A 23,461-nucleotide genomic window follows, 5' to 3' on the forward strand; every position below is an offset into this window, starting at 1 on the left:
CCGCGACAGCGGGGGTGCGGCCCGGGGGGGCGGGGCCTCGGGGAGCGCACCAATCACCGAAAGGCCGCCGCCACGGCCCGCCCCCAGGGACTCGGACAGAGGGAGCGCAAACCCTGCTGCAGTATGAAAATCTCAGACCTGGGAGGCTGCCTGTCCCTACTGCAATCAGCCCCACCGCAGACCCGGAGATCGAGGCCCGGTCTGCGGAGGGTAAGGCATTTATGCAAGATCGCACAGAGTGGCTCACGCCTGTAATTCCAGCACTTTGGGAGGCCGGGCAGATCGATCACCTGAGGTCAGGAGTTCGAGACTAGCCTGGCCAACTTGGTGACCGCCCCCCCCCCCCACCCCCACCAGTCTCTACTAAAAATACAAAAATTAGCTGGGCGTGGTGGCGCATATCTGGAATCCCAGCTACTTGGGAGGCTGAGGCACGAGAATCGCTTGAACTTGGGAGGCGGAGGTTGCAGTGAGCCAAGATTGCGTCACTGCACTCCAGCCTGGGCGACAGAGCAAGGCTCCATCAAAAAAAAGAAAGAAAGAAAAAAAAAGATCGCACAGAGCCACAGTGAGGAGGAAATCACAAACTTCCATGGCTGAAATGGCCTGCTTAGTAACAGTAATAATAAACTTTTCTTCATCACTAATTATGGGTCAGACCTGTTGGAAGCTCTTCTGCTGTTCAGTCGTCTCCTATGAGGTAGGTAGGTATTATCACCCCCCCAAGTATATTCTTGTCCAACCCCCCATCAGGCAAGCATGGAAACCCAGCCCGAAGACGGACAAGAACTTTTCCAAGGTCCCGCTGTGAGTGCAGCACAGACATCATACCTTGTCCACCACACACACACCTTGAAGGATGCACGGTGTCCAACTCACCTGGGCTCTTTGCCCCAGCTCTGCCACTTGCTGCCAGTGAGCCTCAGGCAAATGGGATTCATACCCACATCTTATGCAGTTGTTGAGAGTAAATAAATAAACATAATGGCAGGCCCGTAAGAAATAAATCAGTGGTACTAATTTAAAGAGCACCTTGACCAACCCTATTAACACAAGAGGGTTAATAAATCCTGATGCAAGAAGTCCCTCATCCAGCTGCATCCAAAGTTGAATGCTTTGGAGTTTTTCCTCCTGGTGGAAAGCACTTGCCTTGCCAGTTCCCCAGGTTGCCTGCTACTCCCTAGACACATATTTAGTAGTAAGTTTAGCAGCAGCTTCTACTCATTAAGGGCCTGCTCTGTGAAAGGGGCAAACATTTTAGCTAATTCTTCTGGGCTCTGGCCCTGGAATGTCAGTGTAGGAAGGGCCCAAGGTGTTTTTCCACACAGGTCATGGAAGTGTTTTCCTGGGTTTGAGAAGCATGGTGGTCCTGATTCTTGAACAAAATGGGGAAACTGAGGCTTGGTGCATTGTGTAGCCTGCCCAGCATTCTCCAGCAAGGGAGAAGCAGACCCTGAGACTCCAGTCATTCCCCCCACCCCCCACTTTGGCATCATGAGTAAAGATGTCAGGGTCACAGGTACATGTGGCCAGGATGGACCTCTGACAGCCCTCCCCCCGCTCTCCCAGTACTTGAAGCTGCCTTAGCCCACCACACTGGGCCCTTCAAAAGACACCAGGACAGGTGCAGGAAACAGCAGACCCAGGCTTAAGGCAGCTGTGGGTCCAAACTTGTCCTCCTTAGCTGTGTGACTTTGGACAACTAACTGGACCTTTCTAAGACCACTTGCAAAGGAATGTTTTTAGGTTAAAAGTTCTACTGGGAGGGGAACCCACACACTCAATGGGCTGCAGCCTCAGAGTCAGGCCCAGGAATTCCAGAAGCAACAAGTCCAGAAACTCATTCTTGTCCTACTCCTTCCAAGTACAGACATGGGGCTGTGACTAGCAGCTGCTGGGGGCGGCAGCCCCATTGTTAGTTTCCTATGGCTACTGTAACAAATTAAAACGGCACAAATACCTTCTCTTACAGAGGGCAAGAGTCTGAAATGAGTCTCTCTGGGCTTCAGGTCCAGGTGACAGTAGGGCAGCTTTCTTCTGGAGGCTCTTGAGGGGAGAACCCACTGCCTTGCCTTTCTCTGCTTCTATTGGCTGTCTACATTCCTCAGCTCGTGGTCCCTTCCTTCATCGTCAAAGCACATCACTGCAGCAACCTGTTTCCATCATCACACCTTGTCCTCTTGTTACATCTTTCTCTGCTTCCCATTTATAAGAGCCTGGTGATTATACTGGGCCCACCCCATGTCAAGACTTCAACTTAATCATGTCCGCAAAGTCCCATTTGCCATATAAAGTAACATTCCAAAGTTCCAGGGATTTGAATCTGGGTATCTTTGGGGGCCATTATTTAGCCTACCAAACCCGTTTTACAGATGGGGAACTTGAGGCTCAGAGAGGTAAAATTACTTGCCGATGACCACACAAGCTTTGGAGTTGAATGCCAGGAGATCTGAGGCCTAACAAAGCCCTCCTGCTGCTAGGTGGGGGGTCATTCTCTGCAGAGGGTCCACAGCACCCTGTCAGGGGATGGCAGGGGTGCCTTCTGAAACACCAGCTGCCTCAGGGGAATCCACGGCTCAGGTCTCAGGTGGTCTGCCCAGGCTGGAAAGAGAACAAGGACAGCCAAGAACAGGATCTGGGATAAGAGCAATGGAACTAACTGTCCGTAACCCACCTCTGGCAGAACTCTGGACATAGGACTGGACAAAGCAGGATTTCTCAAACTCTTCCACCTTCCAGACAAATATTGAGGACAGAAGGAACGACCACTGGGGCCGGGACTGAGGCCGTAGAGTAGACCACGTTTGCAACCTTTTCCTCCGAGCCCATCCCATATGTTTTGCTCTGACACCCGCTGCCCTAGGCTACTGGCACAGCTTGACCCACATAGGTAGAGAGCAAGAAGTGATTGGGAATTTATGGCCTCTCCCTGTAGGCTTTGTCTAAAGACTGACAGGCTTGAAAGTCCGGCCCTCTAGCCTTGAGTGGAGACAACTCTAGGCGTAGTGTACGTCCTGGGATCCTCCTGGGATCAGGCTGAAGCTGCCGTCTGCAGACTTTGCCTGAAATCTCACCCTCGCTTGGGTTCCTCCCCTTCCCTGTCCTGCTTCCCCACTTCCTTGCTGGTCTCCCCTGAGGGCACTTCTTGATGATTGCTTGCTTACAAATCCTTATCTCTCAGGCAGCTTTGGGAAAGGAATGGGCCGCATCTGAGATTTAAAACATTCATGCACATTGTGCATTCTGCCTCATAATATACTTGTGGGTTTTAATCTAAAAATACTATCTGTAAATACTCAAGTTTTGCCCTCAAGCCTTCAATTAAGAGGCTCCAAGATGTGAGTGTGGCTCAAGCACCCCTGTACGCCCCACCGTGTATCCCAAATGGAGCCATGGGGGCAGTCAGGGTGGTGGTCTGTGGTGCCCTGACTGCCCCCACCTGTCCTGCCCACCCCTCCCCAGCCTCACAGGTAGACCACACAGCACGCTGGCCTCTAACCTTGTTCAGATTTCTTTATTGAAAAATTAAAGTCATAAGCTCTGTATATAAATGCAATGACACTGCTGGTCACCTGCAAGGCCTCTGGGATAGGCTGGGGGTGCAGAGGGAAGCTGGGGCCTTGGGGTCCCCAGGGGCATGGGGAGGGAAATAAATAATAAACACCATGGGGGATAAGGAGCCAGGAGGAATGGGGGTGTGAATGGGGAGGTGCTCGATGCTTATTTGTGGCACTAAAGGTCCTGCAAGATGCCCCCTGACTGGGGGCCATGTCCACGAATTCTCAAGTGACCTCACTTTGGACAAAGGCTCAGGCATCTGGGGATGGGCTGGGTCCTAGCTGGAGGGGGGACAGCAGTGCCCCCAACCCAACCTGGAGAAACCAGCACTCTGCCCTTCCTTTTCCTTTCTTCCTGTCTTACAACCCACTTGTCTTGGGTGCCTACTGTGTACCCAGCACAGCACCAGTTCCTGACCTGACCTTTTGTCTGCCTTGTCCTGCTCTCTTCTTCTCCCAGTTCTGGCCCAGTGGGCTGGGATGGAGGGGGGATGTCTTCCTGCTACCCTGGCCATGCAGCCCCAACCCCGCAAGGAGCTTGATGAAGCCAACGGTGGGAAGGGACTGGGACCAGGAGCTGGGCAGTGGTGGGAGGCCCTCGGGCCTTGGCCTCTAGAGCATCACATTGAACTCAGTGACCAGAAAGTCGATGTAGTCACAGTCCTTGGTCTTGAAGGCCTCGGCGATAATGCGGGCGGCCTCCCGATGCTCCTTGCCCCGAAGCGTCAGCCCATTCACTTCCAGGATCACGTGACCCACCTTGAGCTGCCCACAGTTGTGAGCTGAGCCGCCTCTCTACAGGGAGGAGACACAGGGCATGAGGTGCCCGAGGGTTACACGGGCCTGGCTTTGACCACCCACTGGGTCAGTCCCAACACTGCCAAGCAGGCAGCTACAATCTGGGTGTCCAATTCTCGGATTAGGAAAGCTGAGGTCCAGAAGAGCAAAGGTGACATAAGCCTAGGTCTGCCCTGAGTGCCATGTTACCCATGGGAGTCGCAAAACCCTGGAGATGCTCAGAAAGGGCCTTTCGGGGGTAGGGAGAGATGGCAGGTGGGGCCCCTGGGGACATACCTGAATAGTGACAATCCTAGGCAGGGGCTGGCGGGTGTTGGCGCCACCCTCAATGGCGATGCCCAGGGTGGCCGCACTTTTCTTCACACGGACCAGAGTGGATGTGGGCTCCAGGAGTCCAGGCTGTGGGTGTTAGGAAGGACACCACTGAGGCCTTCGCAGTTGGCAGGCCTGGCCAGGGGGCTGGGCCGGGCCGTGACACCTCCCTGGGTCAGCAGAGCTCAGGCTCCAGCCCTGTGTCGGGAGCCTCAGGTGTGCCACGCGCTAAGCCAAGCACTTGTGTTCTTGGCTCTTTAATCCTCACCAAAATCTCCGAGGCTCGGGAGGTTAAGGAGCTTGCCTAAGGCTGTCTGGTGGTGGCATCAGGACTTGAATCCAGGCCTGATTCCGAAGACTGTCTCAGCCACCTGGCCAAGTCAAAACTGAGAGGAGTTTAAAGAGTCCCAAGACCAATCTCAGCCTCAGCCCCTAGTGTCAGTGCAAAGGCAGAGCTGAAACTGGGCCTCCAGATTCCTAATCCAGTGCTCCTCCGGGACGTCCAAATCCCTCCAGTGATACGGAGCTCACTACCTCCCCTTGTGGTCACTTGCCAAGCTGAGCCCTGGTCCCGGGACCTCCCATTCTGTACTTGGGGCCCGTGTTCCTCTCAGCCCCCTGCATCCTCCTCCTCCTGGCTCACCGGTTTGTTGGCTCCATCTGTGGGCCTCTCGTTCCGAGGCAGCTCCTTGCTACTCCTGCTCTTGGTGGACGCCGACTGCCTGCCTCGGCCTGGGGCGCTGGCCTCTGCCTCGCCAGCATCTACACCACTGTCCTCGCTTAGAGTCTGCCCGCTGTCGGAGAGCTGGGAGAGCGTAGAGGCTGCTGGAGAGGGGAAAAGGAAGAGAGAAGGAGCTTATATAGCTGGGGTCAGGGAGGGCTGCCTGGAGGCAGTGATGGAGATGGAGGCTGGAAGGCTGGGGGAATTCCCCAGGCAAAGATGGGGGAAGGAATGAAGAGATCGTGGGGCTGGAGGGCAGGTCCACTCCCTGCCACCCTCTCCACCTACTCAAGACCTGTCCTTTCAACCAGACCTGGCCTGAAGGCTGTAACTTCCAGGACATCTGCCTAGATCTCCCAGTTCTCAGCCACTGGCATAATAATAAAACAGAGGTCAGGAGGCAAATCCAGCCCACAGATGTGGGTGTTTTCTTTGTTTTAAAACTCACATAATGCTATCAATTTTTAATGATGAACCAACACATTCAAATTAGAAAATTTCATATAAGTAATTTCTAGCTTCCCAGGAATAAAAGAGAAATTCCACCACACCTGGCCTGAACCCCTGCACGGCCCCTGCCTGAGCCGACTGGTGGGCACACGCCCTCCAGCCACCAGTCAACTTCACTATGTGTGTAACAGCCTGGCCCCTGAGTTTGAGACCCTAAGTTAAGAACACACACTCTGGAGTCTGGCAGGTCAGGTATGAATTCCCACTGACCAGCTGTGCAAGCCTGGGCAAGTAACAGAGCCTCTCTAAGCCTCCTATGTTCTCCTTCTAATACAGAAATGATGGTACCTAACCACTGGGGTGATTGTAAAAACTCACAGATCTGATGTATAGAATGGAGCAGTCTAGGGAATAGACTTGTGCTAGACTGCCTGGCTCCAGGGTGTGGGTTCTTAACCTAGGGTTTCAAACTCAGGGGCCTGGCTGTTATACACATAGTGAAGCAGCGTGGGTTGACTGGTGGGCTGGAGGATATGTGTCCACCACTCAGCTCAGGCAAGGGGCCGTGCAGAGGTTCAGGCCAGGTGTGGTGGAATTTCTCTATTTCTCTTGGTAAGCTAGAAATTACTACTTTCTCTCTCTTTTTTTTTTTTTTTTTTTTTTGAGACAGATTCTCACTCTGTCATCTAGGCTGGAGTCCAGTGGTGCAATCTTGGCTCACTGCAACCTCTGCCTCCCGGGTTCAAGCGATCCTCCCACCTCAGCCTTCTGAGTAGCTGGGACTACAGGTGCCCACCACCACACCTGGCTAATTATTGTATCTTTAGTAGAAATGGGGCTTTCAGCAAGTTGCCCAGGCTCCTGAGGTCGAAATCCTGACCTCAAATGACCTGCCCGTCTCTGCCTCCCAAAGTGCTTGGATTACAGGCATGAGCCACTGCACCCAGCCAGAAATTACTACTTTCTATGTCTCAGTTTGTTCATTCGTAAAATGGGGATAATAATAGTACTAACCTCATAGGGCTATTGGGAGGATTAAATGAGTTAATACTATAGGCAAGGCCCTTTGAACACTGGCACAAAGCGCTTCTTGTTAGTACGGCTGTTAGCTCTTATTATCCCTGCATGTCCAGCTCAGTGCCAGCTCTAGAGACAGCAGTGACCCATCTGTGACAGCCCTGGGTCTTCTCACCACGTCTGCCTGCTCTCCCTCAGCTGCCTCCCCTCACTAGGCTGTGAGCGCCAGGGCCCTGCATTTTGCATCTTGGTCTATGCAGGCGGTCAGGGAACGTCCTACGGGGCCTATGTATCACTGTAGCCACAAGATGGCAGCAGAATCCAACAAAATGCTCCCAACTCACTCACAGGGTGGAGCTCCACAGCTTTCAGGGTGGGGAAGCAGGCTCTGCCCTTCCCTCTACCCCCCAGCCCATGTCCTCTAGCAAACCGGGGCACAGTGTCAGCTGGCCTCCCCAAGATTCTTCCTGCACCCTGAACCTAGACCTGCCAGGGGTCCAGAGACTGCCACTTCAGTTTCCACCTTTCCCCCCAGCATCTACTCCAGGCCAGGCCGTGGGGGACAGGAAGACAAGCCACCCCTGCCCTCCACGAGTTCAGTCCTCCTGGTGAACACAGGGTGGCCAGGGTAGGGGGAGCTGGAGAAGGCGCCCCAACGCTCACAGCAACCTGGCAGGACTGTCACACCATGATGGGGAAAGCAAGGTGTAGACGGCAGCTTGTCCACAGTCACACAGCTAGTCATTGGCAGAGCTGGGATTCAAACTGGGGTCTCCCACTCCCTTCGCCACTCTGGCCCTGAGCCCCCTCAACAAGTAGCTGGTCCGACCCTTCACTGTGTCATCAGGCAGACTGACCCGGAGAGGACAGGGACCCCCAAGGACCACCGAGCCTGGCCTTACTGTACTCACTGCGCGTCTGGGGCAGCGCCCTCACTTCATTGACGTCTGGCTCGCTGTCGGGGCGGTGGACCTCCACCATGACAAAGTGCTGGTTTGTGCCTGTCTGGTCTGGGTGGCCAGAGGGCGATGGGGGCGGAAGGCAGCCCCCAGCCACTGTGGCCTCTGCAGAGGGGCTTTTCAGGTGCGGGGGTGACTGGACCCGCGGGAAGGGGCCGATGGGGTGTTGGTTGACCAGGGCCAGATGGGCATCCAGTGGCCTCTTGGAGCTGGGGTTGGCAGGGGAGACGGAGGCATAGATGGGGGAAGAGGGCGAGTCCTGTGCAGACGAGGTCCCTGGGGTGGGTGCGGTGCCCGCCGGCGGGCTGCGGTTCTGTGGAGCTGAGAAGACAGTGCCCGAGCAGGAAGGCGTGGAGGAAGGTGGCTGGAGGTCCTCTCTCCCCAGCTTCCTTGGCTGGCCTAGTGGGCTGTCGTTGCCTTGGGCCAGAGGTGGTGGCGGAGGCAGTGGCTTGAAGCTTGACAGCCCCTCGGAGGTGGATCTGACATCATCCTGCCAAAAGACCCAACAGGCGGAGAAGGAGTCAGAACCCATCACGCCCGGAAGAGGGGAGGCTGAGCAGCTGAGTGGTGCCAGGCCCGGCTGGAATTCTGTCCCCACTCTTAACTGCTCTTGGCCATGCTGCTCTGAATAATGCAACACCTGAGTGGAAAACTTCTCCCCTGCATCTCGGTAGCTGATAAGCGTTGGGATCTTGGCGGGTGTCTCTGGGGACAGCATCATTACCTTTGGGAACTGAAGTGCTTGGCATCAGCCAGAGCTTGTCACAGGGAACAAGACTTCATTAGAGACAGGATGAAGAGGATGGAAATACAAAAAATGCATTTATTTGGCTTTTCTTTTTAGGGGGTGATCTTGAGTACTAGAGGCAAGAGGTGTGAAAAGACTGGAGAGAGAATGGACGGGAGGAGATGGATACATGGGCTGGGGTGCTGTGTGGCCCCGGGCACGGCACAACACCTCTCTGAGTGCACCTCTGGGCAATGGGGAAAAGCACACCTACCCAGCAGAGGTGGCGTGGCGATGGCAAAAGCCATGTGAATACTGTTAGCACAGTGCCCGCACCACAGCAGGTGCACAGTGAGGGGCGGCTACGGACACTGTCACTACCATTTCCCTCTGCCCAGGTCAACACCAGACACCTGCACGGCTCCAACAGCCTTCCAGGCACCGTACTAAAGGCTTTACTTAATTAATTTACTCCATGCCACAAACTTATGGGGTAGGTATGCTATGAGCATCAACCCCACTTTACCGACGGGGAAACTGAGGCACAGAGAGGCTAAGAAACTTGGTCAAAGTCATACTGTGGCCAGCCAGCCTGACGGCCCCGCCTGAAGTCACCAGAGGCAAGCGATCCTGGTGCCTGCTAGAGATACTAGAATGGTGAGCTCGTGCACAGACCTGTAGCTGGGTGTGAGAGCTCATGGCAGAGGCCTCTGTCTCCTTCGCCACCCTGTGCCCTTTCTCCGTGGCTGTCATGGAGAGCAAAGAGCCACCAGGACCTGAGCACACCAGGGAGAGCAGAACCAAAGGGCCAGCCAGGGCCTTACCACGGACACATCTGGGAGGGTGTTGATATTGCCCTGGACAGCCTCGCCAGTTTCCTCCAGGTCCAGAGTGTTCTAGAAATGGATGAGAAAGCAAAGTGAGCAAACAGAAGCTGAGAAGGGAAAACTGGTTTGTTCTCCAGCACACCAAGACTGAGGAAGTCTTAGGACACCTCCATGTGGTTCGTGTGAGCCCTGACATACCTCACTTCATCGAAATTCACTTTACCCATTAAAATGAAGGTCAATTTGCCTGCTGGTCGCTTTGAAGTTAAGTTTTCTTTGGGACTTTCTGATCATTTTCAGGCATCCCCTGAACTGCCAGAGATACTGGGGCGTCTCTAGCCTGGGCTGGGAATTCCTGGGTTTGGCCACGAGTGCTGTGCTCCACAGTCATGCCTCCAAAAGCCAAGGCCTCTCTCCACCACTTGTTGATGAATCCCAGGAAGGTGTGAAAATGGCAAGAGAGAAGTGGATGGGGAGAGTCTCTCCCTTTTTGAAATTCTAATGGTTTTAATCCCAAGGTGGTAGTTTAAGGTTTAAATGGATCTTATTTTGCAAAAAACGTCTATTTCTTTCTTCCCTTCCCAATTCACAGGAAGAAACCCAATGCCCCCTTAAGTGACACTGGGCTGCCAAAAGGCCATTTGTGGGCCGTCTATGGGGGGCCCATCGGAGCTCCTCTCTGAGCTGGGCTCTCTTGAGGGCTGAGGGAGCCGGTTCTCTCGCCCCCAGAGCCCAGAATGGAAAAGAGCTTCCGCCACTGTGATGATTAGCTTCGCGTGTCAACTTGACTGGGCTAAGGGATGCCGAGATAGCTGGTAAAACATTATTTCTGGGTGTGTCTGTGAGGGTGCTTCCAGGAGAGATCAGCATCTGAATGGGTGGACTGGGCAAAACTCACCCTCCCCAATGTGGGTGGGCCTTATCCAATCCACTAAGGGCCTGAACAGAACAGAAAGGCAGAGGAAGGGCAAATTTGCACGCTCTTCTAGAACTGAGACATCCATCTCCTCCTCCCTCAGACACCGGAGCTCATGGTTATTGGGCCTTTGGACTTGGACTAAAACAAAACCACCAGCTTTTCCGGGCCTCCAACTTGCAGATGGCAGATCAGGGGACTTCTCAACCTCCATCATTGCATGGGCCAATCCCACACAATATAGTATATCTGATTGCTTCTCTTCTCTGGAGAACCCTGCTGGCTACATCAACACTTGGCTGAGGTCTCAACTGCAGTGCTCATCAGTATTGAGCAGTCTCTGAAGCTCCAGGCTGATAAGGGGCTGGGGACACAGAGGAGGTGGGACACCAACCCTGCCATTGGTAGCTCAGAGACAATGGGGTCAGTTGACAAGCAAACAAGCAACAGGGAGACTGCAGAGAGAGCATCCAATGGGCAAACACAGGCATATAATGTAATCGGGGGAGGGGTTATCAAGGAAGGCTTCCTGGAGGATGGGGCACAACTCAAAGCTAGGTCTTATGAGTGAGCAGAGCAAAGAAGGGAACCATAGGTATTTCAGACAGAGGAAAGGGTATACAGCAGGAATGGAGATAGGATGTTTGAGAACCCCCGAGCAGCTCCACAGAAGTCAAGCATGGAACTCTTGCATTTAAGCCTGAGGACAGTGGGTTGCCATGGAGATGTGGTCAAGTTTGCCTTCTACAAAGATCCCCTTTGCTCACATTCTCTCCAGCCAGGCTGGGACACCACAGATGTGTCAGCCTTCACACTGGCTGTTGTCTCTGTCTGCAACTCTTCTGCTTGGCTATCCATCCACAAGGCATGCTGTCGCTCACCTCCAAGACCTAACCCACCTGTCACCTCCTCGACAAGGTGTACCCTCACCACCTCAGCTAAAATCATAAACTTCCCCTCATCCCACTCCACCTTGCTGTATTTTTCTCCTCATTGATCACCATCTCCACCCAGCAGCTAGGGAGTCATGCCGGAGACATACGTCAGGTCTCTCTGCAGCTCAGGACCCCCAAGGGCCTCTTCATCTCAGTTGGAGGAAGTTCCAAACCCCACTCATTGTGCCTACATGACCGGGCCCTTTCCTGCTACTCCAACATCACAAGCTCATTACTGCCCCAGGGCCTTTGTACCTGCCGCTCTCACTCTGCACCGCACTGTGGTTCATTCCCTCACTTTGTTTAGTTCAGACCTCAGCGAGGCCCTCCCAGAGGTGCCCTGTCTAAAACAGTACTGCCCCACCCCCATCCCTGTCTATCCCGTTCCTGCTTTGGTTTTGTGTGTAACACCTATCACCATCTGACTTTATACTCTTTGCATACTGTCTGTCTCTCCCAATAGGATATAAACTCTGAGAAGGCAGGACGTGCAGCTACTCGGTCCTCACTCTCTCCTCAGTGTTCAGAACAGTGGCTGCTGGATAAATATTTACAAAGCAAACTGATGAATCCATGAATGAATGGCAGGATGAATTAATGAATCAATCACTCTAGCCATCATTGGAGGAGGCCAGAGCAGGCAGGGAGTTGAGGGGGGTGGTGCTGCAGGTCACTGCAGTGAGCAGTAATGAATGTCTGAGTGAGTGTGAAGGCAGCAGGTGGGGACAGAAGGCACTCCTGACGCCATACCCCTAAGACAGAGAGAAGCCAGTCATGCCACACATATCCCCATCTCGACCCACAAGATGCTGGCTCGGGCCTTCTGGGTCAGAGCCCTGCAAACCCAAAGCTCCTCATCTGGTCCCATGATGCTTCAGGGGCAGAGTCAGGCAACTGCCCCCATTTCCCCACAAAGTTGAGGCTTACACACAAACCTTGGTCCTGACCTGTTAACTGCACACTGCGTCACGGGAAGCTGCTGCTGACAGCCCCTGTGATGCAAGCGCGGTATGTGGTGGTTGGGGGGATTCTTTGAAAAGGGGGAGGGTGATTGGGCTGCTCTCTCACTCACTGATTAGTGACACTGGTTCTGGCTCTGCCAACTCTGAGGCTTCTTTGAGCTCACACCCAGTTCTGCCGCTTGCAGCTGAGTGATGGTGGGTAAATCCTTCCTCTGTAAAATAGGTTAACAGCAATACCTGCCTTATGCAGTGGACATGTTAACACTTACAAAGCACTCAGAATAGGGCCTGGCACAATGTATGAGGAAGGTGACTGTTACGTGCATCGGGAGATTGGGAGGCCTTGCAATCTGCCCCAGCAAGAGAATGAACCACAAGACGTGTCCTGGCCCATGTGACAACTAGGATGGAAAGGAATGGCAGCCCTCTCACACCACCTCCCTCCTCCAAGACTATAATGAGTCCAGTGCTCCCTGGAAGTAGTCCAGCCAGGCGCGTTAAGGTGAACAGTGAGGCAGTGATTGACATTCTATCACTTCCTCAGGCTCAACATTCATGGTCCTGGTGTCAGCAGGAGGCACAGAGAGGGGTCAGAGCCTCAGAGGTATCTACAGCAAAGACAAGGGGAGCCTCTGCCACATTCAGGTGGAGCCACTGCCCCCTGCCCCAGGAATTCGACCTGCAGCTGATCCTGGGGGAAGCTGGGGTTGGGCTCAGATGACAGCACATGGTAGGACCAATGCCATGGGATCCTGCCCTGCTCTGGTGCATCAGGGGCTTTGCACATTCAGCTGTGCAGGAAGCTCTTACCAGGCAGCCATGACTTTCCAGGGAAGCTCAGGGAGGGTGTGACTTTTTCCCGGAAAGGGTATTAGAGAACTACAAAGGACCTACTGTGTGCCAGGCCCCGTGCTGGGTGTTTTACTTATATTATCTCATTTGATCCTCCCAATGATCCTGTGAAGCAGGCACTAGGACTGTCCCTTGTCACATCGATTACGCCTGAAGTTCAGAGAGGGAAGAGACTCGTCCAAGGTCATCTGACCATTCTACAGATCAGGTTTCTAATCCCGGTCTGGGTCACCCCAACGCCCATGCTGCACTATCCCAACCCCAGAAATGGACAGGGCCTTGATGTCATAGGAACCTGAGGCCCCCATGAGCAACCCTCTTGGAAATGAGAGAGAAGGCAGCCATAGCTGGCCCTGGCCTCAGCCTCATTCCCTGCTACTAACTGCATCCTGGGGACATGGCAGGTGGAGGTGGAGGGTTGGGAGGGTGAGGGGTAGACGAGGGATGAATATCCAGCCCTGTCGGGGAGGCTTGAAGTGGAGCAAATGGCAGACGGGTCGGAGCCCAGCCCTCAGAGCCCAGCCCTGCCAGACTCCATCTGCTGAATCCAGACGCTCAGGAGTCCCAAGTCCCCGAGCCATGTTCCTTATGCATCTGAAATAGCTGCAGACAGCCGGCTAAGAACCTGGGGGATGCGTCAGCAGAAACGCCTGCGGAACGGGCTTCCAGAGGAGGCTCAAGGTCAGAGCTCATGCAGGAGCTGGGCCTGTTCACTTTCGCCACCACCCACACACAATCACAGCCACCTGGGCCTCCTCCCCCTGTACCCACTGAGGCCAGAGCCTCAGTGAGGGCCTAGACCTGGCGGCTCCATTAATCCTGCCAGATGGGACCCTTCACCCACTCTACAGCTGAGGTGACTGAAGATCAGAGAGGGAAGGTCACCTGTCCAAGGACACACAGCAAGGACAGGGCAGAAAACTGAACTCTATTCAAGGCCCGACTCCATATCCCCGACAAAAACCTGCTTCCTATAAGAGCCAAGATGACCTGCTCCATTGTTCTTCCACCTCCTTCCTCAAACCTGTGGCAGTTCAGCAAATTCCCTTTTTTTTCAGAGAAAAGAATCCCTTATTTCCTGAGCTGGCCCAATCAGGGCCCAGATATCACAGAAGTGTGGTCTTGGGGAACTGTAAGGGGATGAAATGAAGAGGGGCAACCTTTGCGGGGTGGACTCAGGGGCAGGTAAGGCTCCCCTGCATGACGTCAAAGCCTGAGGCCACCTGGGCACCCCGGGGCCACCTCAGCAAAATGCGGCTTCTCCCTCCTAGCCCTTCTCCTCCCCTCAGCCCAATTCCGGGTTTCTAGGCCTCCTTCCCCTCATTACAACAGGAGGGCTCTTACATAAAGGTGCTATTTCCAGCTCTTTGTTCGTCGGGCTTCTGTACTTCTGTCACACCAACAGGGTCCCCCAACCCCCACCCCAAAATCACCAGAGGCCTAAGGCTGAGTGGTTCTTTCTTCATTCCGTATGTGGGGAAACTGAGGCACTGAGTCACAAAGGCCTCTGGATATTCGCCAGTGGGGGCCTAGATTTTGCCTGAAGGGGCTGCTGACAGGAAGGGAGATAAAGGCAGAGGGAGAGAGATCAGAGGGAGAATAACAGAAAAGAGAGAAAACAGAAGATTCAGCAGAAAAGGCAGAGGCGGAGAGCAATGTAGAGAAACTGAAGAAGCAAAGAAAAGAGCAGGGCAAGGCCGGTGGCACGGCCAGAGCTGGGCTGGGAAGAGGAGCTTGTGACCCCAGGAAAGGCTACGGGGGTAGGGAGATGGAGGGACAGGGATGTGAGCCGGGGAGAGCCAAGAAGTCCTGGCATTCCTGGGGGGCAGCGGGGCTCCCCAGAGTGAAGGGGCAGGGGCCAGGGAGCCAGAGATTTGTGGGACGAGACCCTGGAAGTGTCAGTCATGCAGGTGGCGATGGGGGATCATTGGACCCGCAATCTCTCCAAGCACAGGGTAGGGGTGTAAGTCTGTGGGCCAAAGGGAAAGGTCAGAGGTGCAGAATGGGAGAGAAATAATCCTGAAAGCAGCTAACTGGGCCCCGCACTGGCTGGTGTGGCTGAGATCACGAGAACAACCTCAACAGCGGGCCAGCACTGTGCTTTTCTACCAGCCTGTCTATTCTGGCTATCATATTTGACCACCAAATCACAACATTAGGGAGCTCTCTGGAAAGCTTCTGCATGAAGCCCTCCTGAGATGGGGCAGGAGTCGCTACCTCCTTGTAACGAGGCCTGTGCCCTGCTGAACAGACCAGGCTTCCTCCTGCTCAGCTGAAACCTGTTCCACGCCTCCCTCCCTGTGGTCTTAAGAAAAGGACGTCAGTGGAAAGAGAGAGTGACCCAGAATCTCTAGAAGGTTAGGGCAAGCAGAGCCCTCAGGATAAGGTTGGAAACCAGGGCTCCTGGGAGGGAATGCAGGCACCCGAGAACTTGGCTGGGGGAACTGTTACATCTTCATTTCCATTAACCTCTAACTGAAAGGCCACGTTTCCTTTCATTGCTAACAGAAGCAACAAAGCCTCAGAGGAACTGGTCATGGTCACCCACAGAGAGCACTGATCTTTCACGTCACATTCCAGCTGCTGCAAATGTCACAAAATCCCATTTATGCACTTCTTGGCTTCACAGTTACAGCAGTTACGGACTCACTGCTCAACCCTGTTATTGCTGTCCTAAAGTAGCATGTTTTACGTTGTGTTTTCATATTCTGAAAATTATGTCAGGTATTTCCTGATATAATTTGTCATCCTATGTACTGTGTTTTATTTTAAACACTTAGAGCTTTATTCTAAGAAGGGGTCCCAGCACTTCACCAGCCTGCCAGAGGGGGTCTATGGCACAGAAATGAGGAAGACCCCCAGTCCTAAGTCAGTGCTTTGTCCAAGTTCCCCTTTGATAGCTTGGAAAGTCCTCACTCAGAGGGCAGCAGGGGCCAGCCCATGTTCAAACAGGCTCTGACCTCCACGGGCTTGGCTCTGTTTGGTGGAAAGAGCTTCTAGCAACCCCAAGTTGTCACAGGGGAAGGCAAGTGTTCCATAAACTGCTACAGAGACAGCAAAGCACTGGCTGGGAGGAATGGTCCTATTCAGGCTCCAGGTAAAGCTGTGGCTGGCCTGAGAGGCTTGAATGCTCTGGGCAAACTGATGATTCTGGAAGGTGCAGGGGGCACATGCTGAGGCCTCCCTGGGATGGAGTGGGCTCTTCTACTCAAGGAGGAGACACCCACTATCCTCGCTGTGCCCTCTCCGGGCACTCAGCAGCTTCCTGGGGTGGGGGATAGGAGGTCATCGGGACAGGAGCAACAGCCTCTCCCGGTCACCCGCAGCCACCCTGCACCTCTGGGCTCTCTCCACACAGAGGAGGCAGCTTAAAAAATGTAAACAGAGAGCTGGGCGCAGTGGCTCACGCCTGTAGTCCTAGCACTTTGAGAGGCCAAGGCGGGAGGATCCCTTGAGGCCAGAAGTTTGAGACCAGCTTGGGCAACATAGTGAGATCCCCATCTCTACAAAAAAATGTAAAAATTAGCTGTGCATGGGAGCATGTGCGCCTGCGGCCCCAGCTACTCAGGAGGCTGATGTGGGAGGACCACTTAAGCCCAGGAGTTCAAGGCTGTAGTGAGCTACCCCAACAGAGACCCTATCTCTTAAAAAAAAAAAAAAAAAAAAAACGCAAACAGGGTCACATCACATCCTTACTCAAGATTCTCCACAGAATCCCGTGGTTTTAGGGTTAAACACAAACGCCTCCCGCTCCTGACCCTCGCCCCTCTACCCCTGACTCCTGACACTCCGGCCCTACTGGTCTCCTTCCATTCTTCTGAGTGGCCGTGTGCCAACCTGCTCAGGGCCCTCAGGCATGCCCGGCCAGCTCCTCAGCTGTCTCACCTCATCTATTGCCTGGCTGTAGCCAACAACTTCAGATCTTAGCTTCAGCCTCTCTCCCCAAGTACCCCGGACTGGTCGGGGCCCAAGTATGTTCTCACACCACCCTTCAGCCCGCTTTATCAGAGTGTGAGTTATGGAGATGATTTGAGTTGAGGTAGCCTCCTCCACTGGACTTGATCAGCTTCAAGAGGGCAGGCTCAGCACCTGGCAGGCAGGAGATGCTCCACAAAGGCTGCTGCATAGAAGGAGGAGTGGCTGAACGCATGAGTGAAGGAATAAATGGAGTTCCTCTCTTACCCCGCTCATGGATGGAGGAGGATTCTCTAAACCATCCAGGTTGGACCAAGGTCAGGATGCAGGAGGAGAAATAAGGCCCTTTGACAGTTTTCTACTTGTTTCTGAAAAAAAGCTGGTTTGACAGCGAGGGGTCCCTGCAGCTGGAGGGGCCTGAGACAGGCCTGAGCTTCTCCCAGCTCACCGTGCTGCAGACAAGTCGGGAGGCACAGAGGCCATAGGAGGCCAATGCAGAGAAGCACTGACAGCCACACCCACTGCGCCCTATTCGCCTTCTTTTTGGAGGACAAGAGGAGGGAAGAAGGACAGTAAGGCCTTCAGGGGCAGGGATCCTGTCCCCAGCATCCTTGGGCAGGTGCTGGGAGCCTCCTTCCAGGCATATGACAGGGCCGGAGCACAAACTCTCTCAACTCCAGGTGGAAAAAGCCTGAGGTCAAGTCCAGGGCAAATCCCAGCTGCTGCCTCCTGACCTCAAGGGCATTTGCTCCTTGGGTACAAGGCTGGCCTTGACCTCTCCAATCCCCTTTTCTCTACAATGCTGTGCAGTGCCTGAAATGGTTTGGCTCTGTATCCTCACCCAAATCTCATGTGAAATTGTAATCCCCAGTGTTGGGGGAGGAACCTGGTGGGAGGTGACTGGATCATGGGGGCAGATTTCCCTTTTGCTGTTCTCGTGATAGCGAGTAAGTTCTCATGTGATCTGGTTGCTTAAAAGTGTGTAGGACTTCCCCCTTCTCTTCCTCCTCCTCCAGCCATGTAAGATGTCTGCTTCCCCTTCACCTTCCACCATAATTTTAAGTTTCCCGAGGCTCCCCAGCCATGCTTCCTGTACAGCCTACAGAACTGTGAGTCAATTAAACCTCTTTTCTTCATAAATTTCCCAGTCTCAGGTAGTTTCTTACAGTAGTGTGAGAACAGATTAATACAGGGCCCTTTTCCAACCTTTGGAGTAGAAATAGGATGGGCTCCTCCACACTCCACACCTGCATATCCACTCCTGATCTCACTGAATCTTCAGAACAACCCACAGACAGCTGGTTTTCTCAGCCCACTGTACAGATGAAGAAATGGAGGCCCAGAAGACACAAGTCATCTGCCCAAAGTGACAAAGCTACTACTCTGGAGAGCAGAACCCGGCTGGTGGGATCCCAGAATCTGTGCAATTAAGCCCCTCTGCCACAGGCATGCTGGCACTAGATGAAGAACTCAAGAAAGAACAGGCAGGCCTTTCTTCTTTCACTCTGCTCTCCGGGCCAACATTTTTATGGGGGGAAATGATATTGTGTGAAGGCAGCATAAAATGCTCAGGGCTGGCTTTCTGTTAGACAAATGGAAAATCAACACAGTTTGTGAATGGGGGAAAGCTGGATCTGATTTCCTTTGATTGACTGTGTCTGCTTTGAGGGGAAATGACTGCAGAATGAGCCACATTTAACCTGGGATCAATAACCACACAGCATGATCCGAGGAATTCAGGCTATATGGAAACTGGCTCCATTTGGGGCCAGTGTCTGGGGCATCTCGGTCATCGATAGCCAGCCACCTGATGTCATCTTGCCCATGTGAATACTAGAACAAAGAACATTTTCCTACTATGTGGGAGGCAAATGTTTAGAAGGCCGCATAGTAGAAGATAATCCTGCAGGTGGCTGGGGAGTGTGTGCTTTCCTTCCATTTCTGCTCCACACTTTCTGGGCCTCCATTTTGCACCAGCTCTCGCTGTTTATTGGGGAAGGGAAACCCACAAAGAGGTTAAAGCAATGTGACAAGTGATTTAGCAGAGATATGAGGAGTGTGTGAGCTCCATGCAGAAAGGGATTTTGGCCATGTTATGTTTTGGGTTGTTGTCCACATTTTAGGGTTATTACTCAGCATTATTGCAGCAAAAGCTTACTAATATGTGGTGTTGTAGACCACACAGTGGCACTTAGTGGTGAATAAAGGTGATTATTTCAAGCTCTTTCTCTCTCTGGAGGAATGCTGCAGTCCTTGTTCAAATACACACAGAAGAGGTGGGAACATAGAGCTGTCATTCCTTGCTGTGCCTCCCCCAAATATTTTCCAGCACCTCCTGATGCAGAGAAGACTTTCAGAACTGGAGGAGCCATGGGAGTCTGCTGTGGTTGTACAGATGGGGAGACTGAGGCCAAGAGTGAGTGAGGGGCTTTCTTGAGAGCACACTGCCTGGGAGAGACAGAGTGGAGTACGGGTGTGGGGGTCCAGACTCCTAGGATGGGTCCCAGTGCCCTGCGTACTCTGCAGGAGGGCTTCCAGGTGGAGGAGGTTTCTGTCCTGTGGCCACACATGCAGCCAACATGGGTGTGCATGGCTAAGGGACTCCCACAGTCCCCACCGGCAGGAAGGGTGGTACCTCCATCAGGTCTATAAACCACAGCTGTCGCTCCTGAGGAAGGGTGAGCAAAAGGCAGGGCCTCCAATCTGAGACCTGCTGTGTGTGGGGGTGGGGAGAAGAGGGGTTCCCAGGAGACAACAGGGCAGGGGCTGACCCAGCCACAGGAGGAGCTGGTGCCTGCAGAACCCATCATCACATCTTTAGCAACTCAGGCTGCATGACCTTCCCAGGCCCTTCTTGGCCCACAGACCTCTGGGTGTGGCTGGTTCCTGGGAATTAACCAGTTCACCTTGGTACAAACCCACTCTTATCTATTCTCAATAATCAGGGGGATCCTGTTAAATCGAAGTCAGACCACATCAGTTCCCTGCTCTTACCTGCCAAGGACTCCCATCTCACTCAGAGTCAAAGTCAAAGTCCTCAGCACGTCTGCCCCTGTACTCCCTCTGCTCTGGCCTTATTGGCCGCCTGGAATTCTCTGACACTCCAGGTACACTCTTACCTCAGGGCCTTTGCACATGCAGCTGCTTCTGTTGGAAATGCTCTTCTCCCAGATGTGGGCATAGCTCTCTCCCTCACCACCTGCAGGTCTTGACTCAAGGGTCACTCCCTAACCACCCCACCCCTCTCCAGTCTCCCTTGCCTGCTTTATTTTTCTCCCTAGCACTTGTCATCATTTAGCTTACTGTGTATTTCAGTTATCTATATCCTGTGTTATTGCCTGGCATTCCTGCTGTCTGCTCAACTCCATCGTGGAAAGGATTTCTTTGGTGTTCACCACTGTATCCCCAGAACCTCAAAATGTACATAGCACACAGCAAGTGCTCAATATTTGTTAACAGAAAGGAAGGACAAGAAGAAGGAAGGGAGGAGAGAGGCAGACAGATGACGAAATGATGCTTAACAGGGAGCTGGTGAGATCCTTCAGGGAAGAATCACAGCCAGATGGCAGGGATAACAACAGAACTCAAGAGTTGAGCAGGCCTGGGTTTGAATCCTGGCTCCATTACTCAATAGCCGTGCAACCTTGGGCAAGTTGCTTCTCCTCTCTGAGCTTTGGTTTTCTTCTTTGTAAAATGGGGATCACAGCAGTACTCACAACTCCTAGCTCCTGGGATGGTCAAAGAAGATACGAATAGAAAGCACTACCACAGTGCCATAGAGAACACTCAACAAATCTCAGCCACTATTGTTATTAATAAAGGCCCAAATTATGGGCTAGGGTCTGTGCTGAGCACTAGGGGTAGGAACTCAACAGTAACCGCACATGCGATTGCTGCCCTCAAGCAGTCAGCAGTCACAGTGGGTAACTGGGAGACCTGTACAGGCGTTTATAATAGGACATAATGAGGCAAGAGCTGTGACCAAGGGAAGCCCGGGGGCAAGAGGAGCCATGGCCTGAAAGTCACTCCCCTTGGGAGGATCAGGGAAGTCTTCTTGGAAGAGGCAGCTTCTGAGCTGAGGGCTGAAGCACACATAGGAGACAGTCAGGTCATACGAAGTGGGGAGAAGAACATTCCAGACAGAAAGCACGTGGCATATGCAAAGGCCAAGGGGTCTCTCAACATCACGGCCTAGAAATTACCATCCTCATTTTACAGATCCTAAAACTGAGCTCAGAGAGGTGAAACCACTTCCTAAGGTCTCACAGCAAGAAAGTGGCAGAGCTGGGATTTGAATGGACGGGATTCTCACTGCAGAGCTCAGGAAACCTGATGACCTGGAAAGACAGTCAGCACCAATAAGAACCCCTGGTCCCCACCAGGACTGGGTGCAGATATACGGGGGTGGCAGAAAGGCCACAGCCCCCTACCCTGGCCCCTGGTTAAGGGACTCCCACAGTCCCCACCGGCAGGAAGGACGGTACCTCCATCAGGTCTATAAGCCACAGCAGCCGCTCCTGGGGAGGAAGGATGAGCAAAAGGCAAAAAGAAAAGATACATCAAATAAATATTAGGGAATGTGTGGGTGCAGCAACAACCCCTTCCCCAAACACACACACGCACACACACATGCAAAATCCACACATTCTCCAAACCCCTTTTCTATTTACCTTGAATGCTTTGGGCAGGAATACTGGAGAGAGGGGAGGGAAAGACCCCACTGCCATGACCAGCATCCCTTTATTCTGCCTGCCTCCTTGAAGGAAACAGGGGAGTCCCCACTGCTCTAAAGAAAAGACATTTGTCCCTGCTAAAGGGCCTTCAGGAGACAGTCATTTACTTTGGGGCGAGGCTGGGATCCCTATTCCCAGGTAGAGAAACAAGCTCAGAGAAGGGAAGTGAATTGTCTGAGGTCACACCTGCTAATGAAAGGCAGAGCTTCAAGGAGGGCCCTGTTTGGAAGCCTCAGTTGGAGAAGGCCTGGACTTCAGGGAGGCCCAAGCCCTGTGATGTCAGAGAAGCTGAATCTGTGGAAGGGAGCTCTGGACTGTGCATGTGGAGGGTACCTGGGTGGGATGAAGGTCAGAGGGGCAGTGGCAGTCCCTCAGCCTAGCACTTTCCAGACCCTCCACGAGTCCCCAAGGCCCTGGGTACAATCTCCAGGTAGATTTCCCCAGCCAGGTGGGGCTGGGTCCGAAAGAACCGAGGCTTCACCTGCCCTTGGGGTGTGACCAGCATTTCTGGGATGCTGGTACTAGCAGGTTACTCACCCTGGGCCCACAGGCATCCTCTCATTTAATCCTCCCAACAAGCTGGGGGAAGTAGTATCACTGCCCCTCTGCAAAAGAGGAAACCAAGGCACCGCGAGCTCAAGTGCCCCTTCCACGCTGCCTTTCCTGCTTGCACAATTTTCTCTTAGAATCACTTCCAGGAGCTCACCCTGGTCTAGGTGAGTCCTAATCCTGACATGCATGTGCCACCTGGTGGGCCATGGACTTTCACAGTCACAAATTCTGAGTCCTTCCCACCTCAGAAACTTGGGGAAAAACCTTCAGGACCACTCTTTTCATCTGTCCCAAAAAACTCCCTGTATAAAACCATCCTATGGCCTTTCTGAGGCCTGCTTTCCCTAGGGTGCCCCAATTTGCAGTGAGAGCCCCTCTGGCCGAGCAGGGCCAGCTTCCACAGCTGGGATCTGGACTGGCCCCAGACAGTGCTTCTCAGGGTGGGGGAGAGCCCCGTGAGCTGGGACAAGGTTGCTGTGGGCCAGTGCCGAGCTGGGGGCTCCTGACCCCTGCCCAGAGCCCTTGCCAGGCAAGATAGTCACCTGACTCCTGGCACTCCAGCCTGATTTGCCCTCAGGGCTTCGGGCTGCTGAAGTCAGAGCCAGCAAGGACCCCAGGCCATTTTATCCAGAAACTGAAGACCAGAAAGGCTGGGGCTCAAACCTAGACCTCCTGCCTCCCAGACCAAAACATATCCCACCCCATTCACTGGATATTTCATCTCTGATTCTAAAGGGACCATTGCAGAAGCACAGTCTGCAGTTTCCCAGGTTTTAGAGCAGTGGCTCATGGCTGTTGAGGCCTGAACATTATCAAGGCCGATCTCAGTGGAGCCCATCTTAGAGAGAAACAGTCATCAGGCCAAGGACCTGCACCCTTAAACCAGATCCTCACCTAAATGCCATATCAAAGTACGTGCTCAGAGCCTGGGGTGAAGGACAGCCTCTTCCCTGCCCCAGAAGTGATCTGCTTGTCCCAGAACATGAAACTGCCTCTGCTTCAGCCATGTCCAGCCCTAGAGGAATGCAGGGCGACTTGTGGGGACATCCCAGGAAGGGGATGAACACCCTTGGAAATGATGGCAACTAGGATGGGAGAGATAGAGGTAAAAGAGTATAAAGGAATCACCCCTAGAAACCTAGAACCCCAGGGCTAAAGAAAAGACAAACTAGGAGTTGGAGTTTGCAAAAGAGAGGGGTGCATGCTCCCGGGCCATTTCCTGGTGGCT

At 53.3% G+C, this 23,461-nt stretch overlaps 1 protein-coding gene across 4 annotated transcripts in view; it reads right to left on the bottom strand.

The window, feature by feature from the left end:
* Window positions 1-3,495: 3,495 nt before the first annotated feature.
* WHRN (whirlin) overlaps window positions 3,496-23,461 on the bottom strand; it is a 106,658-nt gene continuing 86,692 nt past the window's right edge. For 2 of the 4 annotated variants that reach the window (XM_054501815.1, XM_054501813.1), the window contains 5 exons: window positions 9,366-9,437; window positions 7,767-8,304; window positions 5,311-5,492; window positions 4,632-4,754; window positions 3,496-4,352 (listed from right to left, as the gene is read on the bottom strand). In XM_054501815.1, coding sequence (XP_054357790.1) covers window positions 4,170-4,352; window positions 4,632-4,754; window positions 5,311-5,492; window positions 7,767-8,304; window positions 9,366-9,437 — 1,098 coding nt within the window. In that variant the 3' untranslated portion in view covers window positions 3,496-4,169. Of the gene's footprint in view, window positions 4,353-4,631; window positions 4,755-5,310; window positions 5,493-7,766; window positions 8,305-9,365; window positions 9,438-21,432; window positions 21,466-23,461 lie in introns of all 4 variants that reach the window. The other 2 variants (XM_054501812.1, XM_054501814.1) reach the window with 2 other exon arrangements.

Source organism: Pongo pygmaeus, chromosome 13, assembly GCF_028885625.2.
Source record: "Pongo pygmaeus isolate AG05252 chromosome 13, NHGRI_mPonPyg2-v2.0_pri, whole genome shotgun sequence".
Classification (NCBI taxonomy): domain Eukaryota; kingdom Metazoa; phylum Chordata; class Mammalia; order Primates; family Hominidae; genus Pongo; species Pongo pygmaeus.